This window comes from Salmo salar, chromosome 09 (assembly GCF_965601325.2).
Source record: "Salmo salar chromosome 09, fSalSal1, whole genome shotgun sequence".
Classification (NCBI taxonomy): domain Eukaryota; kingdom Metazoa; phylum Chordata; class Actinopteri; order Salmoniformes; family Salmonidae; genus Salmo; species Salmo salar.
Genome location: NC_138299.1, coordinates 161,923,564 through 161,951,063, shown reverse-complemented (window position 1 = coordinate 161,951,063; position 27,500 = coordinate 161,923,564). Strand labels below are relative to the sequence as shown.

The 27,500-nt window shown below is 45.6% G+C and overlaps 1 protein-coding gene across 1 annotated transcript in view; it reads right to left on the bottom strand.

Annotated features, from left to right (window-relative positions):
* The window catches only part of cdon (cell adhesion associated, oncogene regulated), a 136,684-nt gene that overhangs the window by 26,933 nt on the left and 82,251 nt on the right, over positions 1-27,500 (bottom strand). Inside the window, exons 6-9 of the mRNA XM_082955561.1 lie at positions 27,485-27,500; positions 27,047-27,316; positions 10,525-10,835; positions 346-520 (exon numbers count right to left, since the gene is read on the bottom strand). The exon at positions 27,485-27,500 is cut by the window's right edge and continues 287 nt beyond it. Coding sequence (XP_082811687.1) covers positions 346-520; positions 10,525-10,835; positions 27,047-27,316; positions 27,485-27,500 — 772 coding nt within the window. The remainder of the gene's footprint in view (positions 1-345; positions 521-10,524; positions 10,836-27,046; positions 27,317-27,484) is intronic.

Sequence of the window (27,500 nt, the reverse complement as noted above, 5' to 3'; positions counted from 1 at the left end):
CTGTACTGCACTGTGCTGTGCTGTGTTGTACTGTACTGTGCTGTGTTGTACTGTGCTGTGTTGTACTGTACTGTACTGTGCTGTACTGTGCTGTACTGTACTGTGCTGTGTTGTACTGTGCTGTGCTGTGTTGTACTGTACTGTGCTGTACTGTGCTGTGCTGTACTGTACTGTGCTGTGCTGTACTGTACTGTGCTGTGTTGTACTGTGCTGTGTTGTACTGTACTGCACTGTGCTGTGCTGTGTTGTACTGTACTGTGCTGTGTTGTACTGTACTGTGCTGTGTTGTACTGTACTGTGCTGTGTTGTACTGTACTGTGCTGTGTTGTACTGTGCTGTACTGACCCTTGCCAGTTCGGAAGGTGAGCATGGCTGGTTGTCCCTCTCCTGCGACGCTGCGAGCCACCATCAGAACCTCGTACAGACTGGACGACTCCAGCTCAGACAGACGGAGGGTCTTCTCACTGCCGGGCACACGAACCGTATGCCAGCTACCCACTACCCACGTCACATCATCAACCTACCACGACACAAAGAGAGAGAGAGAGAGAGAGAGAGAGAGAAATAGAGAGAGAGAGAGAGAGAGAGAGAGAGAGAGAGAGAGAGAGAGAGAGAGAAATAGAGAGAGAGAGAGAGAGTGTTCACAATCAGCCCACTGACAACCCTATCAGATCACAGCAAAATCACAGTCTACCTGAACAGAGCAATACTCAATCATGAGGCATCAAAGCCAAAAGAACTGAATAATATTAAGAAATGCTAGATAGAGAGAGAGAGAGAGAAAGAAGTGTAGAAACCAACCGATACCTGCTAATGATCAAAATCCAGAAAAGAGCCGTTAAATTCTACAACCACCTAAAAGGAAGCGATTCCCAAACCTTCCATAACAAAGCCATCACCTACAGAGAGATGAACCTGGAGAAGAGTCCCCTAAGCAAGCTGGTCCTGGGGCTCTGTTCACAAACACAGACAGACCCCACAGAGCCCCAGGACAGAAACACAATTAGACCCAACCAAATCATGAGAAAACAAAAAGATAATTACTTCACACATTGGAAAGAATTAACATAAAAACAGAGCAAACTAGAATGCTATTTGGCCCTAAACAGAGAGGACACAGTGGCAGAATACCTGACCACTATGACTGACCCAAACTTAAGGAAAGCTTTGACTACAGTCGTGGCCAAAATTTATGAGAATGACACAAACATTAATTTTCACAAAGTCTGCTGCCTCAGTTTGTATGATGGCAATTTGCATATACTCCAGAATGTTATGATGAGTGATCAGATGAATTGCAATTAATTGCAAAGTCCCTCTTTGCCATGCAAATGAACTGAATCCCCCAAAAACATTTCCACTTCAGTTCAGCCCTGCCACAAAAGGACCAGCTGACATCATGTCAGTGATTCTCTCGTTAACACAGGTGTGAGTGTTGACGAGGACAAGGCTGGAGATCACTCTGTCATGCTGATTGAGTTTGAATAACAGACTGGAAGCTTCAAAAGGAGGGTGATGCTTGGAATCATTGTTCTTCCTCTGTCATCCATGGTTACCTGCAAGGAAACACGTGCCGTCATCATTGCTTTGCACAAAAAGGGCTTCACGGGCAAGGATATTGCTGCCAGTAAGATTGCACCTAAATCAACCATTTATCGGATCATCAAGAACTTCAAGGAGAGCGGTTCAATTGTTGTGAAGAAGGCTTCAGGGCGCCCAAGAAAGCCCAGCAAGCGCCAGGACAGTCTCCTAAAGTTGATTCAGCTGCGGGATCGGCGGGCACCACCAGTACAGAGCTTGCTCAGGAATGGCAGAAGGCAGGTGTGAGTGCATCTGCACGCACAGTGAGGCGAAGACTTTTGGAGGATGGCCTGGTGTCAAGAAGGGCAGCAAAGAAGCCTCTTCTCTCCAGGAAAAACATCAGGGACAGACTGATATTCTGCAAAAGGTACAGGGATTGGCCTGCTGAGGACTGGGGTAAAGTCATTTTCTCTGATGAATCCCCTTTCCGATTGTTTGGGGCATCCAGATAAAAGCTTGTCCGGAGAAGACAAGGTGAGCGCTACCATCAGTCCTGTGTCATGCCAACAGTAAAACATCCTGAGACCATTCATGTGTGGGGTTGCTTCTCAGCCAAGGGAGTGGGCTCACTCACAAGTTTGCCTAAGAACACAGCCATGAATAAAGAATGGTACCAACACATCCTCCGAGAGCAACTTCTCCCAACCATCCAGGAACAGTTTGGTGACAAAACAATGTCTTTACCAGCATGATGGAGAACCTTGCAATAAGGCAAAAGTGATAACTAAGTGGCTCGGGGAACAAAACATCGATATTTCTGGTCCATGGCCAGGAAACTCCCCAGACCTTAATCCCATTGAGAACTTGTGGTCAATCCTCAAGAGGTGGGTGGACAAACAAAACCCCACAAATTCTGACAAACTCCAAGCATTGATTATGCAAGAATGGGCTGCCATCAGTCAGGATGTGGCCCAGAAGTTAATTGACAGCATGCCAGGGTGGATTTCAGAGGTCTTGAAAAAGAAGGGTCAACATTGCAAATATTGACTATTTGCATCAACTTCATGTAATTGTCCATAAAAGCCTTTGACACTTATGAAATGCTTGTAATTATACTTCAGTATTCCATAGTAACATCTTACAAAAATATCTAAAGACACTGAAGCAGCAAACTTTGTGGAAATTAATATTTGTGTCATTCTCAAAACATTTGGCCACGACTGTATGAATAGCTTCAGTGAGCATAGCCGTGCCATTGAGAAAGGCTGCAGTAGGCTATATACAGGGGTAAATGTGTGGGGGTACAGGTTAGTCGAGGTAATTTGTACAGTAGGTAGGGGTAAAGTGACTATTCATAGATAATAAACAGCGAGTAGCAGCAGTGTAAAAACAAATGGGGAGTGGGGGGGGGTTTCAATGTAAATAGTCTGGGTAGCCATTTGATTAATTGTTCAGCAGTCTTATGGCTTGGGGGTAGAAGCTGTTAAGGAGCTTTTTTGTCCTAGACTTGGCACTCCGGTACCGCTTGCCGTGCGTTAGCAGAGAGAACAGTTACATAATTCTTTAACCAGGTGCGGGGCCTTCGCCAGGGTTGCAATTTGAGCCCTGCACTCTTCAACATTTACATCAATGAATTGGCCACTATTCTAGAAAAATCCTCAGCCCCTGGTGTTAGTCTCCACAATTCAGAAGTTAAATGCCTGCTGCCGGTGCCTCCCGAGTCGCACAGCATCTCACTACAGTCCCTGATTCAAATCCAGGCTGTATCACATCCGGCCGAGATTGGGAGTATGGCGGTGCACAATTGGCCCAGCGTCGTCCGGGTTCGGCCGGAGTAGGCCGGCATTGTAAATAAGAATTTGTTCTTAACTGACTTGCCTAGTTAAATAAAGGTTAAATATAATAACAATAATTATCTATGCCTGCTGTCACCCACAGCACATGACCTACAGCAGCGCCTGGACCTGCTAGAGCAGTACTGCCAGACCTGGGCCCTGGCAGTAAACCCCAAAAATACAAAAATAATGATTTTCCAGAGAAGATCCAGATCTCAGGGAATTAGACCAAAGTTCTCAATTGGTACAAAATATATAGAGTACTGCACACACTACAATTACTGAGGTTTAAAAATAAGCTCAACTGGACACCTTAATGAGGCAGTGAATGAACTGGGAGAGAAAGCACGCAGGGCATTCTACACCATTAATATACTTATTCAAATGTGGCTAAAACTAATTGAATGTGTCATTGAACCAATTGCACTTTATGGCAGCGAGGTGTGGGGTCCACTTGGAAAACAAGATTACCTCATCAACAATGCATGCAGGGCAGAATTAGGCCAATATCCACTAATATTAACAAGTCAAAATAGAGCATTTCAGTTTTGGAAACATCTAAAATACAGTGACCCCTCTCATATCATTACCAAGCCCTGCAATGCCAAGAGCTGAGCAAAGAAAATAGTCCCCTCATCCAGCTGGTCCTGGGGCTGAGTTCACAAACCTGTTCTACTAACACACTGAAGCCTCAGGACCCTCATCCAGCTGGTCCTGGGGCTGAGTTCACAAACCTGTTCTACTAACACGCTGAAGCCTCAGGACCCTCATCCAATCAATCATAATAAACCAAATTACAACACAGTCAAAACAAAACTACTTACTTACTGGGAAACACACGCACAAACACAAAGCAAAATGCAGTGCTATCTGGCCCTAAATCAACAGTACACCGTAGCAAACTATTTGACCATGGTTACTGATCAAAACCTTAGGAAAACCTTGACAAAGTACAGGCTCAGTGAGCACAGCCTTGCCATTGAGAAGGGTAGACACAGGAAAACCTGGCTCCCTGTAGAGGAAAGGCTGTGCAACCACTGCACAACAGCAGAACCTGAGACAGAGCTGCATTTCCTGACAAAATATAACAATATAGTGTCATTTCTCCAAATATAAACCCTTATTAAAGGTTTCAAAGACCTCTCTGATGAGAGTAGGCTACCCGTCCTGTTGGGGGAGGACGCAGAGAGATGTGGGTTGGCAGCGTCCTACATTGCTGCCTGCCATAAGATGAGGGACAGTGTCTGACAGACCAACCAACCTGGACATGTCCTCTATGCTTATTGTTATTGTTCAATGTGTTGGTTATTTTGACTCTTGGTTATTGTTGTTACTGTTGATAATATTGATTCTTATTATTAATTATGTTAATACTGTAAATCTCCAAAGAAAGCTTGCCATGCCAACAAAGTAAATTGAATTGAGAGAGATAGAGATAGAGAGATAGAGATAGAGAGATAGAGAGAGAGATAGAGAGAAGTGAGTGAGTGAGTGAGTGAGTGAGTGAGTGAGTGAGTGAGTGAGTGAGTGAGTGAGTGAGTGAGTGAGAGAGAGAGTGAGTGAGTGAGTGAGTGAGTGAGTGAGTGAGTGAGTGAGTGAGTGAGTGAGCGAGTGAGCGAGCGAGTGGAGTGAGTGAGTGAGTGAGAGAGGTCAGGAAAGAGAACCAAGTAACAGCAGCCACAACAAAGACAAACAGACAACACAAAAGTCAGAACAAAACCCTCAAACATCACTGGGTTATGAACCTTCCACGGGGGACCAGTACAAAAAAAGTATGAAAATTTATGTTTTTGGATTCTGCCAGAGTTCTTTTCCAACAGTGAATCATCACAGAGAAAAATGGCGTATGCAACAACAATGCCCGTGATAATTCTCGGTCACTTTTTCCAGGGCCAGCAACTTCTGAGTCGCGCTGCCAATGCAATCTTAACAAGAACTGGATGGCTTTTATAGTCAGAGAGAGCTTGTTAGTGAAGAAAACACAGGCTATTAAAGAGGAAATGACCTGGTGCTGTAGCCAGACTGGGCATGGGTCCTATACCACCTCTGCTTTAATGAACACATTACACAGAGTTAGCAGTTGGTTTGGGCACCGGGCACTGGGCACTGGGCCCCCGGGCACTGGGCCCCCGGGCACTGGGCCCCCGGGCACTGGGCACCGGGCACCGGGCACTGGGCACTGGGCACTGGGCACTGGGGAGCGTTATGTCGGGGGTCAAGCTAACAGCTGATTACTAGACAAAAGCTCCTACTCTACTCTACTCAGCTCTACTCTACTCTACTCTACTCTGCTCTACTCAGCTCTACTCTACTCAGCTCTACTCAGCTCTACTCAGCTCTACTCTACTCAGCTCTACTCTACTCTACTCTACTCTACTCAGCTCTACTCTACTCTACAGAACTCTTTTCATATCTATGTTCCTTTACTATTTTCCCCTAACCCTACCACCCTACCACCCATCCCCTAATTTGAGTAATTTAATCCATTTTAGAATAAGCCTGTAACTTAACAAAATGTGGAAAAAGTCAAGGTGTCGGAATACTTTCCAAATGCACTGTATATATAAATTCCAGCCATACTTTATCAAAGGCCTTTTCAAAGTCAGCTTTGAGTACCAGGCACGGTTTCCCTATACTGTTTTATTATTTTAATTTAACCCTTATTTAACCAGGTAAATTGACTGAGAACACGTTCTCATTTACAGTAACGACCTGAGGAATAATTACATGGGAGATGAATGAGGCAATTGTAAACTGGGAATGATTAGGTGACCAATAAATTCCAGATTGGGAATTTTATCCAGGACACCAGGGGTTAACACTTCTACTCTTACAATAAGTACCATGGGATCTATAGTGACCACAGAGAGTCAGGACACCCCTTCAACATCCCAGCACCCTACACAGGGCAATGTCCCCAATTACTGCCCTGGGGAACTTTTTCTAGACCAGAGGAAAGGGTGCCTCCTACTGGCCCTCCATCACCATTTCAAGCAGCATCTGGTCTCCCATCCAGAGACAGACCAGGCCCAACCATGCTTGGCTTCAGGAGCAAGCCAACAGTGGGATGCTGGCTCAACATTCATCGTAGTGTTCTATTGTTTCCAGTACTTGTCTTATACTATCTCCAAGGTATCGTCCATGTAAAGAAAACTTTCTGATTAGGATTAATAATATCCGACAATACCTTTTTTAATTATAAGTATAATGCACTTTGCTAGAAGTTTTGCATCACTACACTGAAGGCCTCCAATGTTTTTCATGGACTGGTTTTTTATATATATACCACTTGGGTCCTGTTTCAGTAGTAATGAAATCAGACCTTCTTGTTGAGTACCATTTATATAGGAGTGGTTAAAACATTCTAATAACGGTCCTCTGAGTTTATCAAAACAAGTTTGGTATACTTCCACTGGTATGCCATCCATCCCTGGAGTTTGGTATACCTCCACTGGTATGCCATCCATCCCTGGAGTTTGGTATACTTCCACTGGTATGCCATCCATCCCTGGAGTTTGGTATACCTCCACTGGTACACCATCCAGCCCTGGAGTTTGGTTATACCTCCACTGGTACACCATCCAGCCCTGGAGTTTGGTTATACCTCCACTGGTATGCCATCCAGCCCTGGAGTTTGGTATACCCCCACTGGTATGCCATCCAGCCCTGGAGTATGGTATACCTCCACTGGTATGCCATCGATCCCTGGAGTTTGGTATACCTCCACTGGTATGCCATCGATCCCTGGAGTTTGGTATGCCTCCACTGGTATGCCATCCAGCCCTGGAGTTTGGTATGCCTCCACTGGTATGCCATCCAGCCCTGGAGTATGGTATACCTCCACTGGTATGCCATCGATCCCTGGAGTTTGGTATGCCTCCACTGGTATGCCATCCAGCCCTGGAGTTTGGTATACCTCCACTGGTACACCATCCAGCCCTGGAGTTTGGTTATACCTCCACTGGTACACCATCCAGCCCTGGAGTTTGGTTATACCTCCACTGGTATGCCATCCAGCCCTGGAGTTTGGTATACCCCCACTGGTATGCCATCCAGCCCTGGAGTATGGTATACCTCCACTGGTATGCCATCGATCCCTGGAGATTGGTATACCTCCACTGGTATGCCATCGATCCCTGGAGTTTGGTATGCCTCCACTGGTATGCCATCCAGCCCTGGAGTTTGGTATGCCTCCACTGGTATGTCATCCAGCCCTGGAGTATGGTATACCTCCACTGGTATGCCATCGATCCCTGGAGTTTGGTATGCCTCCACTGGTATGCCATCCAGCCCTGGAGTTTGGTATGCCTCCACTGGTACACCATCCAGCCCTGGAGTTTGGTATGCCTCCACTGGTATGCCATCGATCCCTGGAGTTTGGTATACCCCCACTGGTATGCCATCCAGCCCTGGAGTATGGTATACCACCACTGGTATGCCATCCAGCCCTGGAGTTTGGTATACCCCCACTGGTATGCCATCCAGCCCTGGAGTATGGTATACCTCCACTGGTATGCCATCCAGCCCTGGAGTTTGGTATGCCTCCACTGGTATGCCATCGATCCCTGGAGTTTGGTATGCCTCCACTGGTATGCCATCGATCCCTGGAGTTTGGTATGCCTCCACTGGTATGCCATCCAGCCCTGGAGTTTGGTATGCCTCCACTGGTATGCCATCGATCCCTGGAGTTTGGTATGCCTCCACTGGTATGCCATCGATCCCTGGAGTTTGGTATACTGTAGCTCCACTGGTATGCCATCCAGCCCTGGAGTTTGGTATGCCTCCACTGGTATGCCATCCAGCCCTGGAGTTTGGTATGCCTCCACTGGTATGCCATCCAGCCCTGGAGTTTGGTATGCCTCCACTGGTATGCCATCGATCCCTGGAGTTTGGTATGCCTCCACTGGTATGCCATCGATCCCTGGAGTTTGGTATACTGTAGCTCCACTGGGTCACTGGATTTTTCTTCAATAAGTTCCTCCATTTCTTTTTGTTTTTCCTCTAACTTATTCTGAGCCTCTAAGGTACCGTTTTTTATTGCCATCTATCAGTTCTGTTAGACCTTCTATTTCCTTTGTTAATATGGACTCTTTTTTACCTAAATTGCTTTTGTTTACCTCCACTGGTATGCAATCCAGCCCTGGACTTTTCCCAGACTTAAAGGCTTTATTTAATTGCATCAAGAATTTCCTCCTCTGTAATTTGGCCTTCATATGAGTCTTTCTGTACAGATGTTCATTTTACATTATTAGTAGGAAAAAAAATCCTTACAGTTAACTTCGGTTAGTGGAGATGGAGGAGACTGAAACGAAAACATATGCTTAAAGTACTTCCTCTTTCAAAATATTGTTAGGTGAATCATGGGTGACTCTGTCATTTTTGGTTGCATTTCAATGTTGAAAATTAAAAAATAATTTGGTGGATTTTTTCCCCATTTTCCATCCAGCATATCTCACTATATCTCACTGGCTTAGTAGATAGTTGAAATGTTACTGATAGTTTGTAGGTAGTCTGTAGAGTATCTACAGATGGACTATTCAAATAAAGTGTTACCCTCTACTCTACTGCTCTACTCTACTATAATACAATCTACTCTACTGCTCTACTCTACTATTATAGAATCTACTCTACTGCTCTACTCTACTATTATAGAATCTACTCTACTGCTCTACTCTACTATAATACAATCTACTCTACTGCTCTACTCTACTATTATAGAATCTACTCTACTGCTCTACTCTACTATTATAGAATCTACTCTACTGCTCTACTCTACTATAATACAATCTACTCTACTGCTCTACTCTACTATTATACAATCTACTCTACTGCTCTACTCTACTATTATAGAATCTACTCTACTGCTCTACTCTACTATAATACAATCTACTCTACTGCTCTACTCTACTATAATACAATCTACTCTACTCTACTCTACTACACTCAATTCTACTCTACCCTACTCTACTCTACTACAATCTACTCCACTCTAATACATTCTAATATACTCCACTCTACTACTCTCTACTACACTCAATTCTACTTTACCACACTCTACTCTACTACAATCTACTCCACTCTAATGCATTCTAATATACTCCACTCCACTCTACTACAATCTACTCTACTACTCTACCCTACTCTACTCCACTCCACTCTACTATACTCTACTCTCCTCTAACCTACTCTACTCCACTCCACTCTACTATACTCTACTCTCCTCTACCACACTCTACTCTACTACAATCTACTCCACTCTAATACATTCTAATATACTCCACTACACTCTACTCTACTCTATTCTACACAACTCTACTACACTCGACTCTAATCCACTCTACTCTACTCTGCTCTGCTCTACTCTATTACACTCCACTCTACTCTACTACACTCTACTCCACTCCACTCTATTCTACTCTACTCCACTCTATTTTACTACACTCTACTACACTCCTCTACTCTACTACACTCTACTACACTCCATTCTACTCTACTCCACTCTACTCCACTACACTCTACTCCACTACACTCTACTCCACTCTACTACGCTCAACTCCACTACACTCTACTCCGCTCTACTACGCTCAACTCCACTACACTCTACTCCACTACACTCTACTCCACTCTACCACGCTCTACTCCACTACACTCTACTCCACTACACTCTACTCCACTCTACTACGCTCTACTCCTCTCCACTCTACTCCACTCTACTCCACTCTACTCCACTCTACTCCTCTCTACTCTACTGTATTCTACTCTACTACACTCCAGTCTACTCCACTCTACTCCACTCTATTACACTCTAATCTACTACACTCTACTACACTCCAGTCTACTCTACTCCACTCCACTCTACTCTAGTCCACTCTATTCTACTACACTCTACTACACTCTACTCTACTACACTCTACTTTACTCTACTACACTCCAGTCTACTCCACTCTACTCGACTCTACTCGACTCTACTCCACTCTACTACTCTCTACTCCACTACTCTCTACTACTCTCTACTACTCTCTACTCTACTCCACTCTATTACACTCTAATCTACTACACTCCAGTCCACTCTATTCTACTACACTCTACTACACTCTTCTCTACTACACTAACATTCAGGTGCATTATCCCTACCTAGGGCCTGGAGTTTTTCCCCCTCTGGACTCACCTTGCGGTACTTGACAAAGTATGCATTGATTGGATGTCCCCAGTCACGGCCCGCCCTCCATTCCAGGTCATAGACATCAGGTTTGTGAGTCTGAGGAGGGCTAGTAATGATTGGTGCTTCAGGAGTGGGCCGGTCGCTGCTCCTCTCTGTCGGTTGGCCCGTGGTGTCCCATAGCCCATCCCCTTCTCCTAGCCCTTCCTCCTCGGGTGGGAGGAGGTCATCTCCCTCATCGCTCTGGATTGGGTGGACGGAGGGAGGTGGAGCGTTGATCAGAATATCAGTGGTGGAACCAGGCTGAGGTTCTTGTTCTTCTAGAGATAGAAAGAGAAGTTTCAGATTAAACCCGAGCTGTATCCAAGTATAACATCGAAGATCGAAACTTTGATCAACAAATCATATTATGTTTTTAATACATTTTCTTGTTATGAATTCAGATGCAAATAAAATTCATGTTCTTTCTGGGGCCGGTTGCACCAGTTTGGCGCAAAAAAGTTGGTATGAAATGCGAGGTCAGCCGTAGCTACACTCCTAGAAATAAAGGTGCTATCTAGAACCTTACAAGGTTCTTCGGGTTGTCCCCATAGAACCCTTTCTGGTTCCAGGTAGGATGTTTTTGGCTCCGGGTAGAACACTTTTGGGTTCCATGTAGAACCCTTTCAGGTTCCAGGTATAACGTTTTTGGTTCCAGGTAGAACCCTTTTGGGTTCCATGCCCATCATTATTACGACTACAACTACACGGCCCATCATTATTACGACCGCAACTACACGGCCCATCATTATTACGACTACAACTACACGGCCCATCATTATTACGACTACAACTACACGGCCCATCATTATTACGACTACAACTACACGGCCCATCATTATTACGACTACAACTACACGGCCCATTATTATTACGACTACAACTACACGGCCCATCATTATTACGACTACAACTACACGGCCCATCATTATTACGACTACAACTACACGGCCCATCATTATTATGACTACAACTACACGGCCCATCATTATTACGACTACAACTACACGGCCCATTATTATTACGACTACAACTACACGGCCCATCATTATTACGACTACAACTACACGGCCCATCATTATTACGACTACAACTACACACGACTACAACTACTAGAGTCAGTCTGCAGCCAGAGACCATCAGGAATAGAGTCAGTCTGCAGCCAGAGACCCAACAGGAACAGAGTCAGTCTGCAGCCAGAGACCCAACAGGAACAGAGTCAGTCTGCAGCCAGAGTCCATCAGGAATAGAGTCAGTCTGCAGCCAGAGACCATCAGGAACAGAGTTAGTCTGCAGCCAGAGTCCATCAGGAACAGAGTCAGTCTGCAGCCAGAGTCCATCAGGAACAGAGTCAGTCTGCAGCCAGAGACCAACAGGAACAGAGTCAGTCTGCAGCCAGAGACCATCAGGAATAGAGTCAGTCTGCAGCCAGAGACCATCAGGAACAGAGTCAGTCTGCAGCCAGAGACCAACAGGAACAGAGTCAGTCTGCAGCCAGAGACCCAACAGGAACAGAGTCAGTCTGCAGCCAGAGACCCAACAGGAACAGAGTCAGTCTGCAGCCAGAGACCCAACAGGAACAGAGTCAGTCTGCAGCCAGAGACCCAACAGGAACAGAGTCAGTCTGCAGCCAGAGACCATCAGGAACAGAGTCAGTCTGCAGCCAGAGACCATCAGGAATAGAGTCAGTCTGCAGCCAGAGACCCAACAGGAATAGAGTCAGTCTGCAGCCAGAGACCCAACAGGAACAGAGTCAGTCTGCAGCCAGAGACCATCAGGAATAGAGTCAGTCTGCAGCCAGAGACCCAACAGGAATAGAGTCAGTCTGCAGCCAGAGACCATCAGGAACAGAGTCAGTCTGCAGCCAGAGACCATCAGGAATAGAGTCAGTCTGCAGCCAGAGTCCATCAGGAACAGAGTCAGTCTGCAGCCAGAGACCATCAGGAATAGAGTCAGTCTGCAGCCAGAGACCCAACAGGAACAGAGTCAGTCTGCAGCCAGAGACCATCAGGAACAGAGTCAGTCTGCAGCCAGAGACCCAACAGGAACAGAGGAGGGACTATGGGCCACCCGGCAGGGCTGGATAGTTTTACATTGGGAACAAGCCTTTTCAATCTACATAAAATAACAAGAAACTCCTGGATTCTCACAGCACTACATAATAATGCTTTGTTCGTTTTTTTTTCTTCATTATAAACCGGTCCAGAGAGCTGTAAATGGGGACGTCAGGGACGCTGGGAGAAGGTTTGGCAGGAGACACAGAATATTACACTATATTACACTACATTACAGTATATCACAGAATATTACAGTATATTACACTACATCACAGTGAGCTGTGAAGGCGGGGCTTTACCTAGCAAAGACTTATAGATGACCTGGAGCTAGTGGGTTTGGTGACAAATATGTAGCGAGGGCCAGCCAACGAGAGCATACAGGTCGCAGTGGAGGGTAGTATATGGGGCTTTGGTGACAAAACGGATGGCACTGTGATAGACGGCATCCAGTTTGCTGAGTAGAGTGTTGGAGGCTATTTTCTAAATGACATCGCCGAAGTCAAGGATTAAGATGGAGAGATCATTACCAAGCCAATGGCAAGAGCTGAGTAAAGAAAATAGTCCCCTCATCCAGCTGGTCCTGGGGCTGAGTTCACAAACCTTTTCTACTAAACCACTGAAGCCTCAGTCCCCTCATCCAGCTGGTCCTGGGGCTGAGTTCACAAACCTGTTCTACTAACACACTGAAGCCTCAGGACCCTCATCCAGCTGGTCCTGGGGCTGAGTTCACAAACCTGTTCTACTAACACACTGAAGCCTCAGGACCCTCATCCAGCTGGTCCTGGGGCTGAGTTCACAAACCTGTTCTACTAACACACTGAAGCCTCAGGACCCTCATCCAGCTGGTTCTGGGGCTGAGTTCACTAACCTGTTCTACTAACACACTGAAGTCTCAGGACCCTCATCCAGCTGGTCCTGGGGCTGAGTTCACTAACCTGTTCTACTAACCCACTGAAGCCTCAGGACCCTCATCCAGCTGGTCCTGGGGCTGAGTTCACTAACCTGTTCTACTAACCCACTGAAGCCTCAGGACCCTCATCCAGCTGGTCCTGGGGCTGAGTTCACTAACCTGTTCTACTAACCCACTGAAGCCTCAGGACCAGAACATCCAATCAATCAGAATAAACCCAATTACAACACAGTCAAAACAAAACTACTTACTTACTGGGAAACACAAGCACAAAGCAAAATGCAGTGCTATCTGGCCCTAAATCAACAGTACACTATGGCTAAATATTTGACCATGGTTACTGATCAAAACCTTAGGAAAACCTTGATAAAGTACAGGCTCAGTGAGCACAGCCTTGCCATTGAGAAGGGTAGACACAGGAAAACCTGGCTCCCTGTAGAGGAAAGGCTGTGCAACCACTGCACCACAGCAGAACCTGAGACAGAGCTGCATTTCCTGACAAAATGTCAAAAATATAAAACAATTAGAGAGTGTCATTTCCCCAAATCAGAGAGGTCTTTGATAAGGGTTACAAAGACCTCTCTGATGAGAGTAGGCTACCCGTCCTGTTGGGGGAGGACGCAGAGAGCTGTGGGTTGGCAGCGTCCTACATTGCTGCCTGCCATAAGATGAGGGACAGTGTCTGACAGACCAACCAACCTGCACATGTCCTCTATGCTTATTGTTATTGTTCAATGTGTTGGTTATTTTGACTCTTGGTTATTGTTGTTGCTGTTGTCCCGTTGATAATATTGACTATTATTATTAATTATGTTAATAATTATGTTAATATTGTACCAAAGTAAGCTTTGGCATTATGTACATTGTTACGTCACGCCAATAAAGCAGATTGAATTGAATTGAGAGAGATGGAGACAGGGAGAGAGAGAGAGAGAGAGAGAGAGACAAAAGGGGAGAAAGTGAGAGAGAACAAGAGAGACAGAGACAGAGAGAGAGAGCTGGAGAGAGAAGGGGAGAAAGCGAGAGAGAGCAAGAGAGGAGAGAAGGAGAGAGCGAGAGAGACAGAGACAGAGAGAGGGAGGTAGAGAGAAGGAGGGAGCAAGAGAGACAGAGACAGAGAGAGCTGGAGAGCGAAGGGGAGAGAGAGAGATGGAGGGAGGTAGAGAGAGGGAGGGAGGTAGAGAGGGAGGGAGGTAGAGAGAGCGAGAGAGAGAGAGAGAGAGAGAGAGAGAGAGAGAGAGAGGGAGGGAGGTAGAGAGGGAGTGAGGTAGAGAGAGTGAGAGAGAGAGGGAGAGAGGGGAAGGGAGGTAGAGAGGGAGAGAGAGAGAGGGAGAGAGGGAGGTAGAGAGAGGGAGGTAGAGAGAGCGAGGGAGGTAGAGAGAGTGAGAGAGAGAGAGTGAGAGAGAGAGAGGGAGGGAGGGAGGTAGAGAGGGAGGGAGGTAGAGAGAGAAAGAGAGAGAGGGAGGGAGAGAGAGAGAGGAAGGGAGGTAGAGAGGGAGTGTGTTTCTCTCTCTAGATGCAGTGTAGCTGGGGATGATTCTCCTGGTATTTTAATGGTTGCTGTGAGGAATGTGGGCAGCTGGCGCGTTCCCATATCCCAGGTTAGTGTTACCAGCTCCAAGCCTGTTGATTTAGTAAAGTGAACCCACTGCTGCCTGCCTGCCTGCCACACACACCCCAAAAACAGGCCCTACCCTACCCTGCTCTGCTCCCTACCCTGCTCTGCTCCCTACCCTGCTCTGCTCCCTACCCTGCTCTGCTCCCTACCCTGCTCTGCTCCCTACCCTGCTCCATCTCCTACCCTGCTCTGCTCCCTACCCTGCTCTGCTCCCTACCCTGCTCTGCTCCCTACCCTGTTCTGCTCCCTACCCTGCTCTGCTCCCTACCCTGCACCATCTCCTACCCTGCTCTGCTCCCTACCCTGTTCTGCTCCCTACCCTGCTCTGCTCCCTACCCTGCTCTGCTCCCTACCCTGCTCCATCTCCTACCCTGCTCTGCTCCCTACCCTGCTCCATCTCCTACCCTGCTCTGCTCCCTACCCTGCTCTGTCTCCTACCCTGCTCTGACCACTACCCTGCTCTGTCTCCTACCTTTCTCTGTCTCCTATCCTGCTCTTACCCTACCCTGCTATGTTTCATACCCTGCTCTCCCTACCCTGTTATGTTTCCTACCCTGCTATGTTCCCTACCCTGATATGTTTCCTACCCTGCTATGTTTCCTACCCTTCTATGTTTCCTACCCGGCTAAAAACCCTACCCTGCTCTGTTTCCTACCCTGCTAACCCTACCCTGCTCTGCCCGCTACCCTGCTATGCTCCCTACCCTGTTCTGTTCCCTACCCTGCTCTGCCGGCTACCCTGCTCTGCACCCTACCCTGCTCTGCACCCTACCCTGCTATGGTTCATACCCTGCTCTGCTCCCTACCCTGCTCTGCTTCCTACCCTGCTCTGTTTCCTACCCTGCTCTGTTTCCTACCCTGCTCTGCCTCCTACCCTGCTCTGTTCTCTACCCTGCTCTGTTTCCTACCCTGCTCTGACCCCTACCCTGCTCTGTTCTCTACCCTGCTCTGTTTCCTACCCTGCTCTGTTTCCTACCCTGCTCTGTTTCCTACCCTGCTCTGTCCCCTACCCTGCTCTGTTCTCTACCCTGCTCTGTTTCCTACCCTGCTCTGACCCCTACCCTGCTCTGTACCCTACCCTGCTCTTGGCCCTACCCTGCTCTGTTTCCTACCCTGCTCTGTTCTCTACCCTGCTCTGTTTCCTACCCTGCTCTGACACCTACCCTGCTATGGTTCATACCCTGCTCTGCCCGCTACCCTGCTCTGTACCCTACCCTGCTCTGACCCCTACCCTGCTATGGTTCATACCCTGCTAACCCTACCCTGCTCTGACCCCTACCCTGCTATGGTTCATACCCTGCTCTGCCCGCTACCCTGCTCTGTACCCTACCCTGCTCTGACCCCTACCCTTCCCTACCCTGCAGAGACAGCGTTGGGGGCTAGGGGTATTAGGTCAAAGAGATTCTCCACAGCCTACATATCACAGTCACAGATCAGTCCATTAGCTACATATCACAGTCACAGATCAGTCCATTAGCTACATATCACAGTCACAGATCAGTCCATTAGCTACATATCACAGTCACAGATCAGTCCATTAGCTACATATCACAGTCACAGATCAGTCCATTAGCTACATATCACAGTCACAGATCAGTCCATTAGCTATATATCACAGTCACAGATCAGTCCATTAGCTACATATCACAGTCGCAGATCAGTCCATTAGCTACATATCACAGTCACAGATCAGTCCATTAGCTACATATCACAGTCACAGATCAGTCCATTAGCTATATATCACAGTCACAGATCAGTCCATTAGCTACATATCACAGTCACAGATCAGTCCATTAGCTACATATCACAGTCACAGATCAGTCCATTAGCTACATATCACAGTCACAGATCAGTCCATTAGCTACATATCACAGTCACAGATCAGTCCATTAGCTATATATCACAGTCACAGATCAGTCCATTAGCTATATATCACAGTCACAGATCAGTCAATTAGCTACATATCACAGTCACAGATCAGTCCATTAGCTACATATCACAGTCACAGATCAGTCCATTAGCTATATATCACAGTCACAGATCAGTCCATTAGCTACATATCACAGTCACAGATCAGTCCATTAGCTACATATCACAGTCACAGATCAGTCCATTAGCTATATATCACAGTCACAGATCAGTCCATTAGCTACATATCACAGTCACAGATCAGTCCATTAGCTATATATCACAGTCACAGATCAGTCCATTAGCTACATATCACAGTCACAGATCAGTCCATTAGCTACATATCACAGTCACAGATCAGTCCATTAGCTATATATCACAGTCACAGATCAGTCCATTAGCTACATATCACAGTCACAGATCAGTCCATTAGCTGCATATCACAGTCACAGATCAGTCCATTAGCTATATATCACAGTCACAGATCAGTCCATTAGCTACATATCACAGTCACAGATCAGTCCATTAGCTACATAGCTCATTAGCTCATCACTCCCAGTTAGGGGGAGTGATGAGCTCTACAGCAGAGTCTCACAACTCAATCGCTGGTTGAAAACTGTTTTCTGCCCCTCCCAAAAGATAGAATTTGTAGATAATTGGCCCTCTTTCTGGGACTCACCCACAAACAGGACCAAGCCTGGCCTGTTGAGGAGTGACGGACTCCATCCTAGCTGGAGGGGTGCTCTCATCTTATCTACGAACATAGACAGGGCTCTAACTCCTCTAGCTCCACAATGAAATAGGGTGCAGGCCAGGCAGCAGGCTGTTAGCCAGCCTGCCAGCTTAGTGGAGTCTGCCACTAGCACAGTCAGTGTAGTCAGCTCAGCTTCCCCTATTGAGACCGTGTCTGTGCCTCGATCTAGGTTGGGCAAAATTAAAAATGGCGGTGTTCGCTTTAGCAATCTCACTAGTATAAAGACCTCCTCCATTCCTGCCATTATTGAAAGAGATTGTGATACCTCACATCTCAAAATTGGGTTACTTAATGTTAGATCCCTCACTTCCAAGGCAGTTATAGTCAATGAACTAATCACTGATAATAATCTTGATGTGATTGGCCTGACTGAAACATGGCTTAAGCCTGATGAATTTACTGTGTTAAATGAGGCCTCACCCCCAGGTTACATTAGTGACCATACCCCCCGTGCATCCGGCAAAGGCGGAGGTGTTGCTAACATTTACGATAGCAAATTTCAATTTACAAAAAAAAAAACAACAATGACGTTTTCGTCTTTTGAGCTTCTAGTCATGAAATCTATGCAGCCTACTCACTCACTTTTTATAGCTACTGTTTATAGGCCTCCTGGGCCATATGCAGTGTTCCTCACTGAGTTCCCTGAATTCCTATCGGATCTTGTAGTCATAGCAGATAATATTCTAATTTTTGGTGACTTTAACATTCACATGGAAAAGTCCACAGACCCACTCCAAAAGGCTTTCGGAGCCATCATCGACTCAGTGGGTTTTGTCCAACATGTCTCTGGACCTACTCACTGCCACAGTCATACTCTGGACCTAGTTTTGTCCCATGGAATAAATGTTGTGGATCTAAATGTTTTTCCTCATAATCCTGGACTATCGGACCACCATTTTATTACGTTTGCAATTGCAACAAATAATCTGCTCAGACCCCAACCAAGGAGCATTAAAAGTCGTGCTATAAATTCTCAGACAACCCAAAGATTCCTTGATGCCCTTCCAGACTGCCTCTGCCTACCCAAGGACGTCAGAGGACAAAAATCAGTTAACCACCTAACCGAGGAACTCAATTTAACCTTGCGCAATACCCTAGATGCAGTTGCACCCCTAAAAACTAAAAACATCTGTCATAAGAAACTAGCTCCCTGGTACACAGAAAATACACGAGCTCTGAAGCAAGCTTCCAGAAAATTGGAACGGAAATGGCGCCACACCAAACTGGAAGTCTTCCGACTAGCTTGGAAAGACAGTACCGTGCAGTATCGAAGAGCCCTTACTGCTGCTCGATCATCCTATTTTTCCAACTTAATTGAGGAAAATAAGAACAATCCGAAATTTCTTTTTGATACTGTCGCAAAGCTAACTAAAAAGCAGCCTTCGCAAATGGAGGATGGCTTTCACTTCAGCAGTAATACATTTATGAACTTCTTTGAGGAAAAGATCATGATCATTAGAAAGCAAATTACAGACTCCTCTTTAAATCTGGGTATTCCTCCAAAGCTCCATTGTCCTGAGTCTACACAACTCTGCCAGGACCTAGGATCAAGGGAGATACTAAAGTGTTTTAGTACTATATCTCTTGACGCAATGATGAAAATAATCATGGCCTCCAAACCCTCAAGCTGCATACTGGACCCTATTCCAACTAAACTACTGAAAGAGCTGCTTCCTGTGCTTGGCCCTCCTATGTTGAACATAATAAACGGCTCTCTATCCACCGGATGTGTACCAAGCTCACTAAAAGTGGCAGTAATAAAGCCTCTCTTGAAAAAGCCGAATCTTGATCCAGAAATTATAAAAAACTATCGGCCTATATCGAATCTTCCATTCCTCTCCAAAATTTTAGAAAAAGCTGTTGCACAGCAACTGACTGCCTTCCTGAAGACAAACAATGTATACGAAACGCTTCAGTCTGGTTTTAGACCCCATCATAGCACTGAGACTGCACTTGTGAAGGTGGTAAATGACCTTTTAATGACGTCAGACCGAGGCTCTGCATCTGTCCTCGTGCTCCTAGATCTTAGTGCCGCTTTTGATACCATCGATCACCACATTCTTTTGGAGAGATTGGAAACCCAAATTGGTCTACATGGACAAGTTCTGGCCTGGTTTAGATCTTATCTGTCGGAAAGATATCAGTTTGTCTCTGTGAATGGTTTGTCCTCTGACAAATCAATTGTAAATTTCGGTGTTCCTCAAGGTTCCGTTTTAGGACCACTATTGTTTTCACTATATATTTTACCTCTTGGGGATGTCATTCGAAAACATAATGTTAAATTTCACTGCTATGCAGACGACACACAGCTGTACATTTCAATGAAACATGGTGAAGCCCCAAAATTGCCCTCGCTAGAAGCCTGTGTTTCAGACATAAAGAAGTGGATGGCTGCAAACTTTCTACTTTTAAACTCGGACAAAACAGAGATGCTTGTTCTAGGTCCCAAGAAACAAAGAGATCTTCTGTTGAATCTGACAATTAATCTGGATGGTTGTACAGTCGTCTCAAATAAAACTGTGAAGGACCTCGGCGTTACTCTGGACCCTGATCTCTCTTTTGAAGAACATATCAAGACTGTTTCAAGGACAGCTTTTTTCCATCTACGTAACATTGCAAAAATCAGAAATTTTCTGTCCAAAAATGACGCAGAAAAATTAATCCATGCTTTTGTTACTTCTAGGCTGGACTACTGCAATGCTCTACTTTCCGGCTACCCGGATAAAGCACTAAATAAACTTCAGTTAGTGCTAAATACGGCTGCTAGAATCCTGACTAGAACCAAAAAATTTGATCATATTACTCCAGTGTTAGCCTCCCTACACTGGCTTCCTGTTAAGGCAAGGGCTGATTTCAAGGTTTTACTGCTAACCTACAAAGCATTACATGGGCTTGCTCCTACCTATCTTTCCGATTTGGTCCTGCCGTACATACCTACACGTACGCTACGGTCACAAGACGCAGGCCTCCTAATTGTCCCTAGAATTTCTAAGCAAACGGCTGGAGGTAGGGCTTTCTCCTATAGAGCTCCATTTTTATGGAATGGTCTGCCTACCAATGTGAGAGACGCAGACTCAGTCTCAACCTTTAAGTCTTTACTGAAGACTTATCTCTTCAGTAGGTCCTATGATTAAGTATAGTCTGGCCCAGGAGTGTGAAGGTGAACGGAAAGGCTGGAGCAACGAACCGCCCTTGCTGTCTCTGCCTTGCCGGTTCCCCTCTTTCCACTGGGATTCTCTGCCTCTAACCCTTTTACAGGGGCTGAGTCACTGGCCTACCGGTGTTCTTCCATGCCGTCCATGGGAGGGGTGCGTCACTTGAGTGGGTTGAGTCACTGACGTGGTCTTCCTGTCTGGGTTGGCGCCCCCCCCCCCCCCTTGGGTTGTGCCATGGCGGAGATCGTTGTGGGCTATACTCGGCCTTGTCTTAGGACGGTAAGTTGGTGGTTGGAGACATCCCTCTAGTGGTGTGGGGCCTGTGCTTTGGCAAAGTGGGTGGGGTTATATCCTGCCTGTTTGGCCCTGTCCGGGGGTATCATCGGATGGGGCCACAGTGTCTTCTGATCCCTCCTGTCTCAGCCTCCAGTATTTATGCTGCAGTAGTTTATGTGTCGGGGGGCTAGGGTCAGTCTGTTACATCTGGAGTATTTCTCTTGTCTTATCCGGTGTCCTGTGTGTATTTAAATATGCTCTCTCTAATTCTCTCTTTCTCTCTTTCTGTCTTTCTCTCGGAGGACCTGAGCCCTAGGACCATGCCTCAGGACTACCTGGTATGATGACTCCTTGCTGTCCCCAGTCCACCTGGCCGTGCTGCTGCTCCAGTTTCAACTGTTCTGCCTGCGGCTATGGAACCCTGACCTGTTCACCGGACGTGCTTGTTGCACCCTCGACAACTACTATGATTATTATTATTTGACCATGCTGGTCATTTATGAACATTTTAACATTTTAACATTTTGACCATGTTCTGTTTTAATATCCACCCTGCACAGCCAGAAGAGGACTGGCCACCCCTCATAGCCTGGTTCCTCTCTAGGTTTCTTCCTAGGTTTTTGGCCTTTCTAGGGAGTTTTTCCTAGGGAGTTTTTCCTAGCCACCGTGCTTCTTTCACATGCTTTGCTTGCTGTTTGGGGTTTTAGGCTGGGTTTCTGTACAGCACTTTGAGAATATCAGCTGATGTACGAAGGGCTATATAAAAATAAATTTGATTGATTTGATTGATTGATATCACAGTCACAGATCAGTCCATTAGCTACATATCACAGTCACAGATCAGTCCATTAGCTATATATCACAGTCACAGATCAGTCCATTAGCTACATATCACAGTCACAGATCAGTCCATTAGCTACATATCACAGTCACAGATCAGTCCATTAGCTACATATCACAGTCACAGATCAGTCCATTAGCTACATATCACAGTCACAGATCAGTCCATTAGCTATATATCACAGTCACAGATCAGTCCATTAGCTACATATCACAGTCACAGATCAGTCCATTAGCTACATATCACAGTCACAGATCAGTCCATTAGCTACATATCACAGTCACAGATCAGTCCATTAGCTACATATCACAGTCACAGATCAGTCCATTAGCTACATATCACAGTCGCAGATCAGTCCATTAGCTACATATCACAGTCACAGATCAGTCCATTAGCTACATATCACAGTCACAGATCAGTCCATTAGCTTTATTTATTTATTTTAATTTAACCCTTATTTTACCAGGTAAGTTGACTGAGAACACATTCTCATTTACAGCAACGACCTGGGGAATAGTTACAGGGAAGAGGAGAGGGGATGAATGAGCCAATTGGAAGCTGGGGAGGATTAGGTGGCCATGATGGTATGAGGGCCGGATACCTGGAGGTCATTCTAGAAGATCAATTTCAGCAGAACACAATTTCACTTAGAGCCTCAAAAAGACTATGACTGGTTGTTTGGGATTGGATGTGGGATGGTGGGGAAGGAATTGTAACCTAGCAACACACATATACATCAATCAATTAATAAATCAATCAATCAAATGTATTTATAAAGCTTTTTGACTGGAACAATTTGAACTTTGACAGGAAGTTTCTTAGAGGGAGCTCAACGCTGCCACACTAAACATAAACAGAACAGAGACAAACTCCTTTAATGACAGCCGACAGTAAACAGTTTATATATACAACAATATTATTTAGTGGAACAGGCAGCAGAAATGATCTGATAACAACCTCTGGTGCCTGGTACCTGGTAACCCACGGAGCCAAAAAACTGCCGTGACCGTGTTTTAATACTCAGCTTATCTGACTCACATCTAGTTCTCACTGTAAACACACCAGTGGTGCTGCACATCACAGCGGAATAAATGTATCTTTCTAAACTCAGAGATGGAGGAGGTAGGAGAGAACAGAACAAAGGGAGTTCTGGTCTCAGCTCAGACCACCAAAACACTATGTCTCTGCTCTGGTCTGGGCTCAGCTCTTACCCTTAGTGTTATTATCCTTACTGATACTAGCATTACTGCTATCATCCTCAGTGATACTAGCCGTACTGCTACTAGCCTTACTGCTACTAGCCTTACTGCTATTATCCTTACTGCTACTAGCCTTACTGCTATTATCCTTACTGCTACTAGCCGTACTGCTACTAGCCTTACTGCTACTAGCCTACTGATACTAGCCTTACTGCTATTATCCTTACTGATACTAGCCTTACTGCTACTAGCCTACTGATACTAGCCTTAATGCTATTATCCTTACTGATACTAGCCTTACTGCTACGAGCCTTACTCCTACTAGCCTTACTGCTACTAGCCTTACTGCTACTAGCCGTACTGCTACTAGCCGTACTGCTACTAGCCTTACTGATACTAGCCTTACTGCTACTAGCCTTACTGATACTAGCCTTACTGCTACGAGCCTTACTCCTACTAGCCTTACTCCTACGAGCCTTACTGCTACGAGCCTTACTGCTACTAGCCTTACTGCTACTAGCCTTACTGCTACGAGCCTTACTCCTACTAGCCTTACTGCTATTAGCCTTAAAGCTATTAGTCTTACTTCTATTAGCCTTAAAGCTATTAGCCTTACTTCTATTAGCCTTAAAGCTATTAGCCTTACTTCTATTAGCCTTAAAGCTATTAGCCTTACTTCTATTAGCCTTAAAGCTATTAGCCTTACTTCTATTAGCCTTAAAGCTATTAGCCTTACTTCTATTAGCCTTAAAGCTATTAGCCTTACTGCTATTAGCCTTAAAGCTATTAGCCTTACTTCTATTAGCCTTAAAGCTATTAGCCTTACTGCTATTAGCCTTAAAGCTATTAGCCTTACTGCTATTAGCCTTAAAGCTATTAGCCTTACTGCTATTAGCCTTAAAGCTATTAGCCTTACTGCTATTAGCCTTACTGCTATTAGCCTTAAAGCTATTAGCCTTAAAGCTATTAGCCTTACTGCTATTAGCCCATGCAAACGCATTGAAAACAGATTCACTACATGGAACATCAGATAGTCCCCCCCAAAAAAATCTAAAGGAAGTTTGTTCTGAAGTGCCAGTCATATACATATATGTATTCAACCCCTTATTTTTGGCACTAAACAGTCTCCATATATAAAGTACCCGTCAAAAGTTTGGACACACCTACTCATTCAAGGGTTTTTCTTCATTTTTGCTATTTTCTACAATGTAGACTAATCGTGAAGACATCAAAACTATGAAATAACACACGTAGTAACCAAAAAAGTGAGATTCTTTAAAGTAGCCACCCTTTGCTTTGATGAAAGCTTTACACACTCTTGGCATTCTCTCAACCAGCTTCATGAGGTAGTCACCTGGAATGCATTTCAATTAACAGGTGTGCCTTGTTAAAAGTTAATTTATGGAATGTCTTTCCTTCTTGATGCGTTTGAGTCAGTCAGTCGCGTCATGACAAGGTAGGGGTGGTATACAGAAGATAGCCTTATTATTGGCAAGAACAGCTCAAATAAGCAAAGAGAAACGACAGACCATCATTACTTTAAGACATGAAGGTCAGTCAATCTGGAAAATGTGAAGAACTTTGAACGTTTCTTCAAGTGTAGTCGCAAAAACCATCAAGCGATGAAACTGGCTCTCATGAGGACCGCCACAGGAAAGGAAGACCCAGAGTTACCTCTGCTGCCATTAGAGTTACCAGCCTCAGATTGCAGCCCAAATAAATGCTTCACAGAGTTCAAGTAACAGACACATCTCAACATCAACTGTTCAGAGGAGACTTTGTGAATCAGGCCTTCATGGTTGAATTGCTGCAAAGAAACCACTACTAAAGGACATCAATAAGAAGAAGAGACTTGGTTGGGCCAAGAACCACGAGCAGTGGACATTAGACCGGTGGAAATCTGTCCTTTGGGCTGATGAGTCCAAATTGGAGATTTTTGGTTCCATCTGCCGTGTCTTTGTGAGACACAGAATAGGTGAACGGATGATCTCCGCATGTGTGGTTCCCACCGTGAAGCATGGAGGAGGAGGTGTGATGGTGTGGGGGTGCTTTACTGGTGACACTGTCTGTGATTTATTTACAATTCAAGGCACACTTAATCAGCATGACTACAACAGCATTCTGCAGTGATACGCCATCCCATCTGGTTTGCGCTTAGTGGGACTATCATTTGTTTTTCAACAGGACAATGACCCAACACACCTCTAGGATGTGTAAGGACTATTTGACCAAGGAGGAGCGTGATGGAGTGCTGCATCAGATGACCTGGCCTCCACTACCAACCGACCTCAACCCAATAGAGATGGTTTGGGATGAGTTGGACCGCAGACTGAAGGAAAAGCAGCCAACAAGTGCTCAGCATATGTGGGAACTCCTTCAAGACTGTTGGAAAAGCATTCCAGATGAAGCTGGTTGAGAGAATGCCAAGAGCATGCAAAGCTGTCATCAAGGCAAAGGGTGGCTACTTTGTAGAATCTCATATATAAAATATATTTTTATTTATTTAACACTTTTTTGGTTACTACATGATTCCATATGTGTTATTTCATAGTTTTGATGTCTTCACTATTATTCTACAATGTAGAAAATAGTGAAAATAAAGAAAAACCCTTGAATGAGTAGGTGCATCCAAACTTTTGACTGGTACTGTACTTCCATTCCATTTTCAACTGGTACCGGGGGACCTTCAGACGATACTTCTGAGGCCAGTTGGCGTCCTAGAGCAAAACCCGAGAGTCTCGCCTTTCCACAGAGGCGTCATATCAGTGTGTAGCCCAAACTGTTGGGACGCTACAGACAGAAGTTGGCAGATCGGCTGTTCCGACTTCAGACGAGTCCCAAGACGCTTGTGGGGGTCGTTGAGAATTTCAGGATGTCTCATGCTCTGACAAACACAGCTCTAGCTCTGTCACCTTTCACCGCAGATGTGGAAGTGTTCCATAGGTGGATGTGGAAGTGTTCCATAGGTGGATGTGGAAGTGTTCCATAGGTGGATGTGGAAGTGTTACATAGGTGGATGTGGAAGTGTTCCATAGGTGGATGTGGAAGTGTTCCATAGGTGGATGTGGAAGTGTTACATAGGTGGATGTGGAAGTGTTCCATAGGTGGATGTGGAAGTGTTCCATAGGTGGATGTGGAAGTGTTCCATAGGTGGATGTGGTGGATTTAGACACATCCAATTAAAATAACATATCTCTCTAGCTTAAACTGACAGATTTTTATGGGTATTTTTGTATTATGCTAATTCGATTTAGAGATCGACTCTAAGGGGTTAACCTAACCCTAACCTTAACCCAAACCTTAACCCTAAACCTAACTCCTAACCATGAAATAGCCGTTTTTCTTGTGGGGACTTCTGCTCCCCATAAGGATAATAAAACCAAATACACACACACACACACACACACACACACACACACACACACACACACACACACACACACACACACACACACACACACACACACACACACACACACACACACACACACACACACACACACACACACACACACACACACACACACACACACACACACACACTCAGAGTCCTCCAAGGCTACTCTTTCCATTCCTCTGTCCCTGAGCTTATCCCTGGTGGCAGGCATAAAGGTAGCTCTCGCGCAAAAACAGGAGGGGAGAGATGTGGGGAAGATGGAGAGGGGAGAGGGAGAGGTATTACTTCAACCTACTCCCTAAACCAGCAGGGAAAACAGCACATTTTCTCATACAATGACTTCCTGATACGCCACTACTTTAGGAGAGTACACTGTACCTGATTGGAGGGTGAGCCTGCCAGCTGACTGAGCTGAGCCAATCCCGTTATCCACCAGGCACTGGTACACACCCACGTCCTGTGATGTCACCCCTTTGATGCAGAGGGAGGAGCCTGAGATTTGGATGAGGGGCGAAGGGGCGACGGGGGCAGAGTTGAAGAGCCAGGTGACATTGGGGGTGGGGTTTCCCTTGGCAACGCAGGTGAAGCGAGCGGCGTCTCCAGGTAACACAGACTGGTCAGACAGATTTCTCTCGACAGATGCCTCCTCTGAGGAAAGGAGAGAGGGGAGGAAGTCAAGACTCTCAAACTAGTTAGATAAAATCTACCATTAGAGTAATGAATCTAACCTTTCTTTAACCAGGAAGTCCCATTGAGGTCAGAAGATCTGTTTCCCGGGAGACACCTGACTACAGAAGTGGCCTGTTAGTAACTCACCGAGCACGTTCACAGT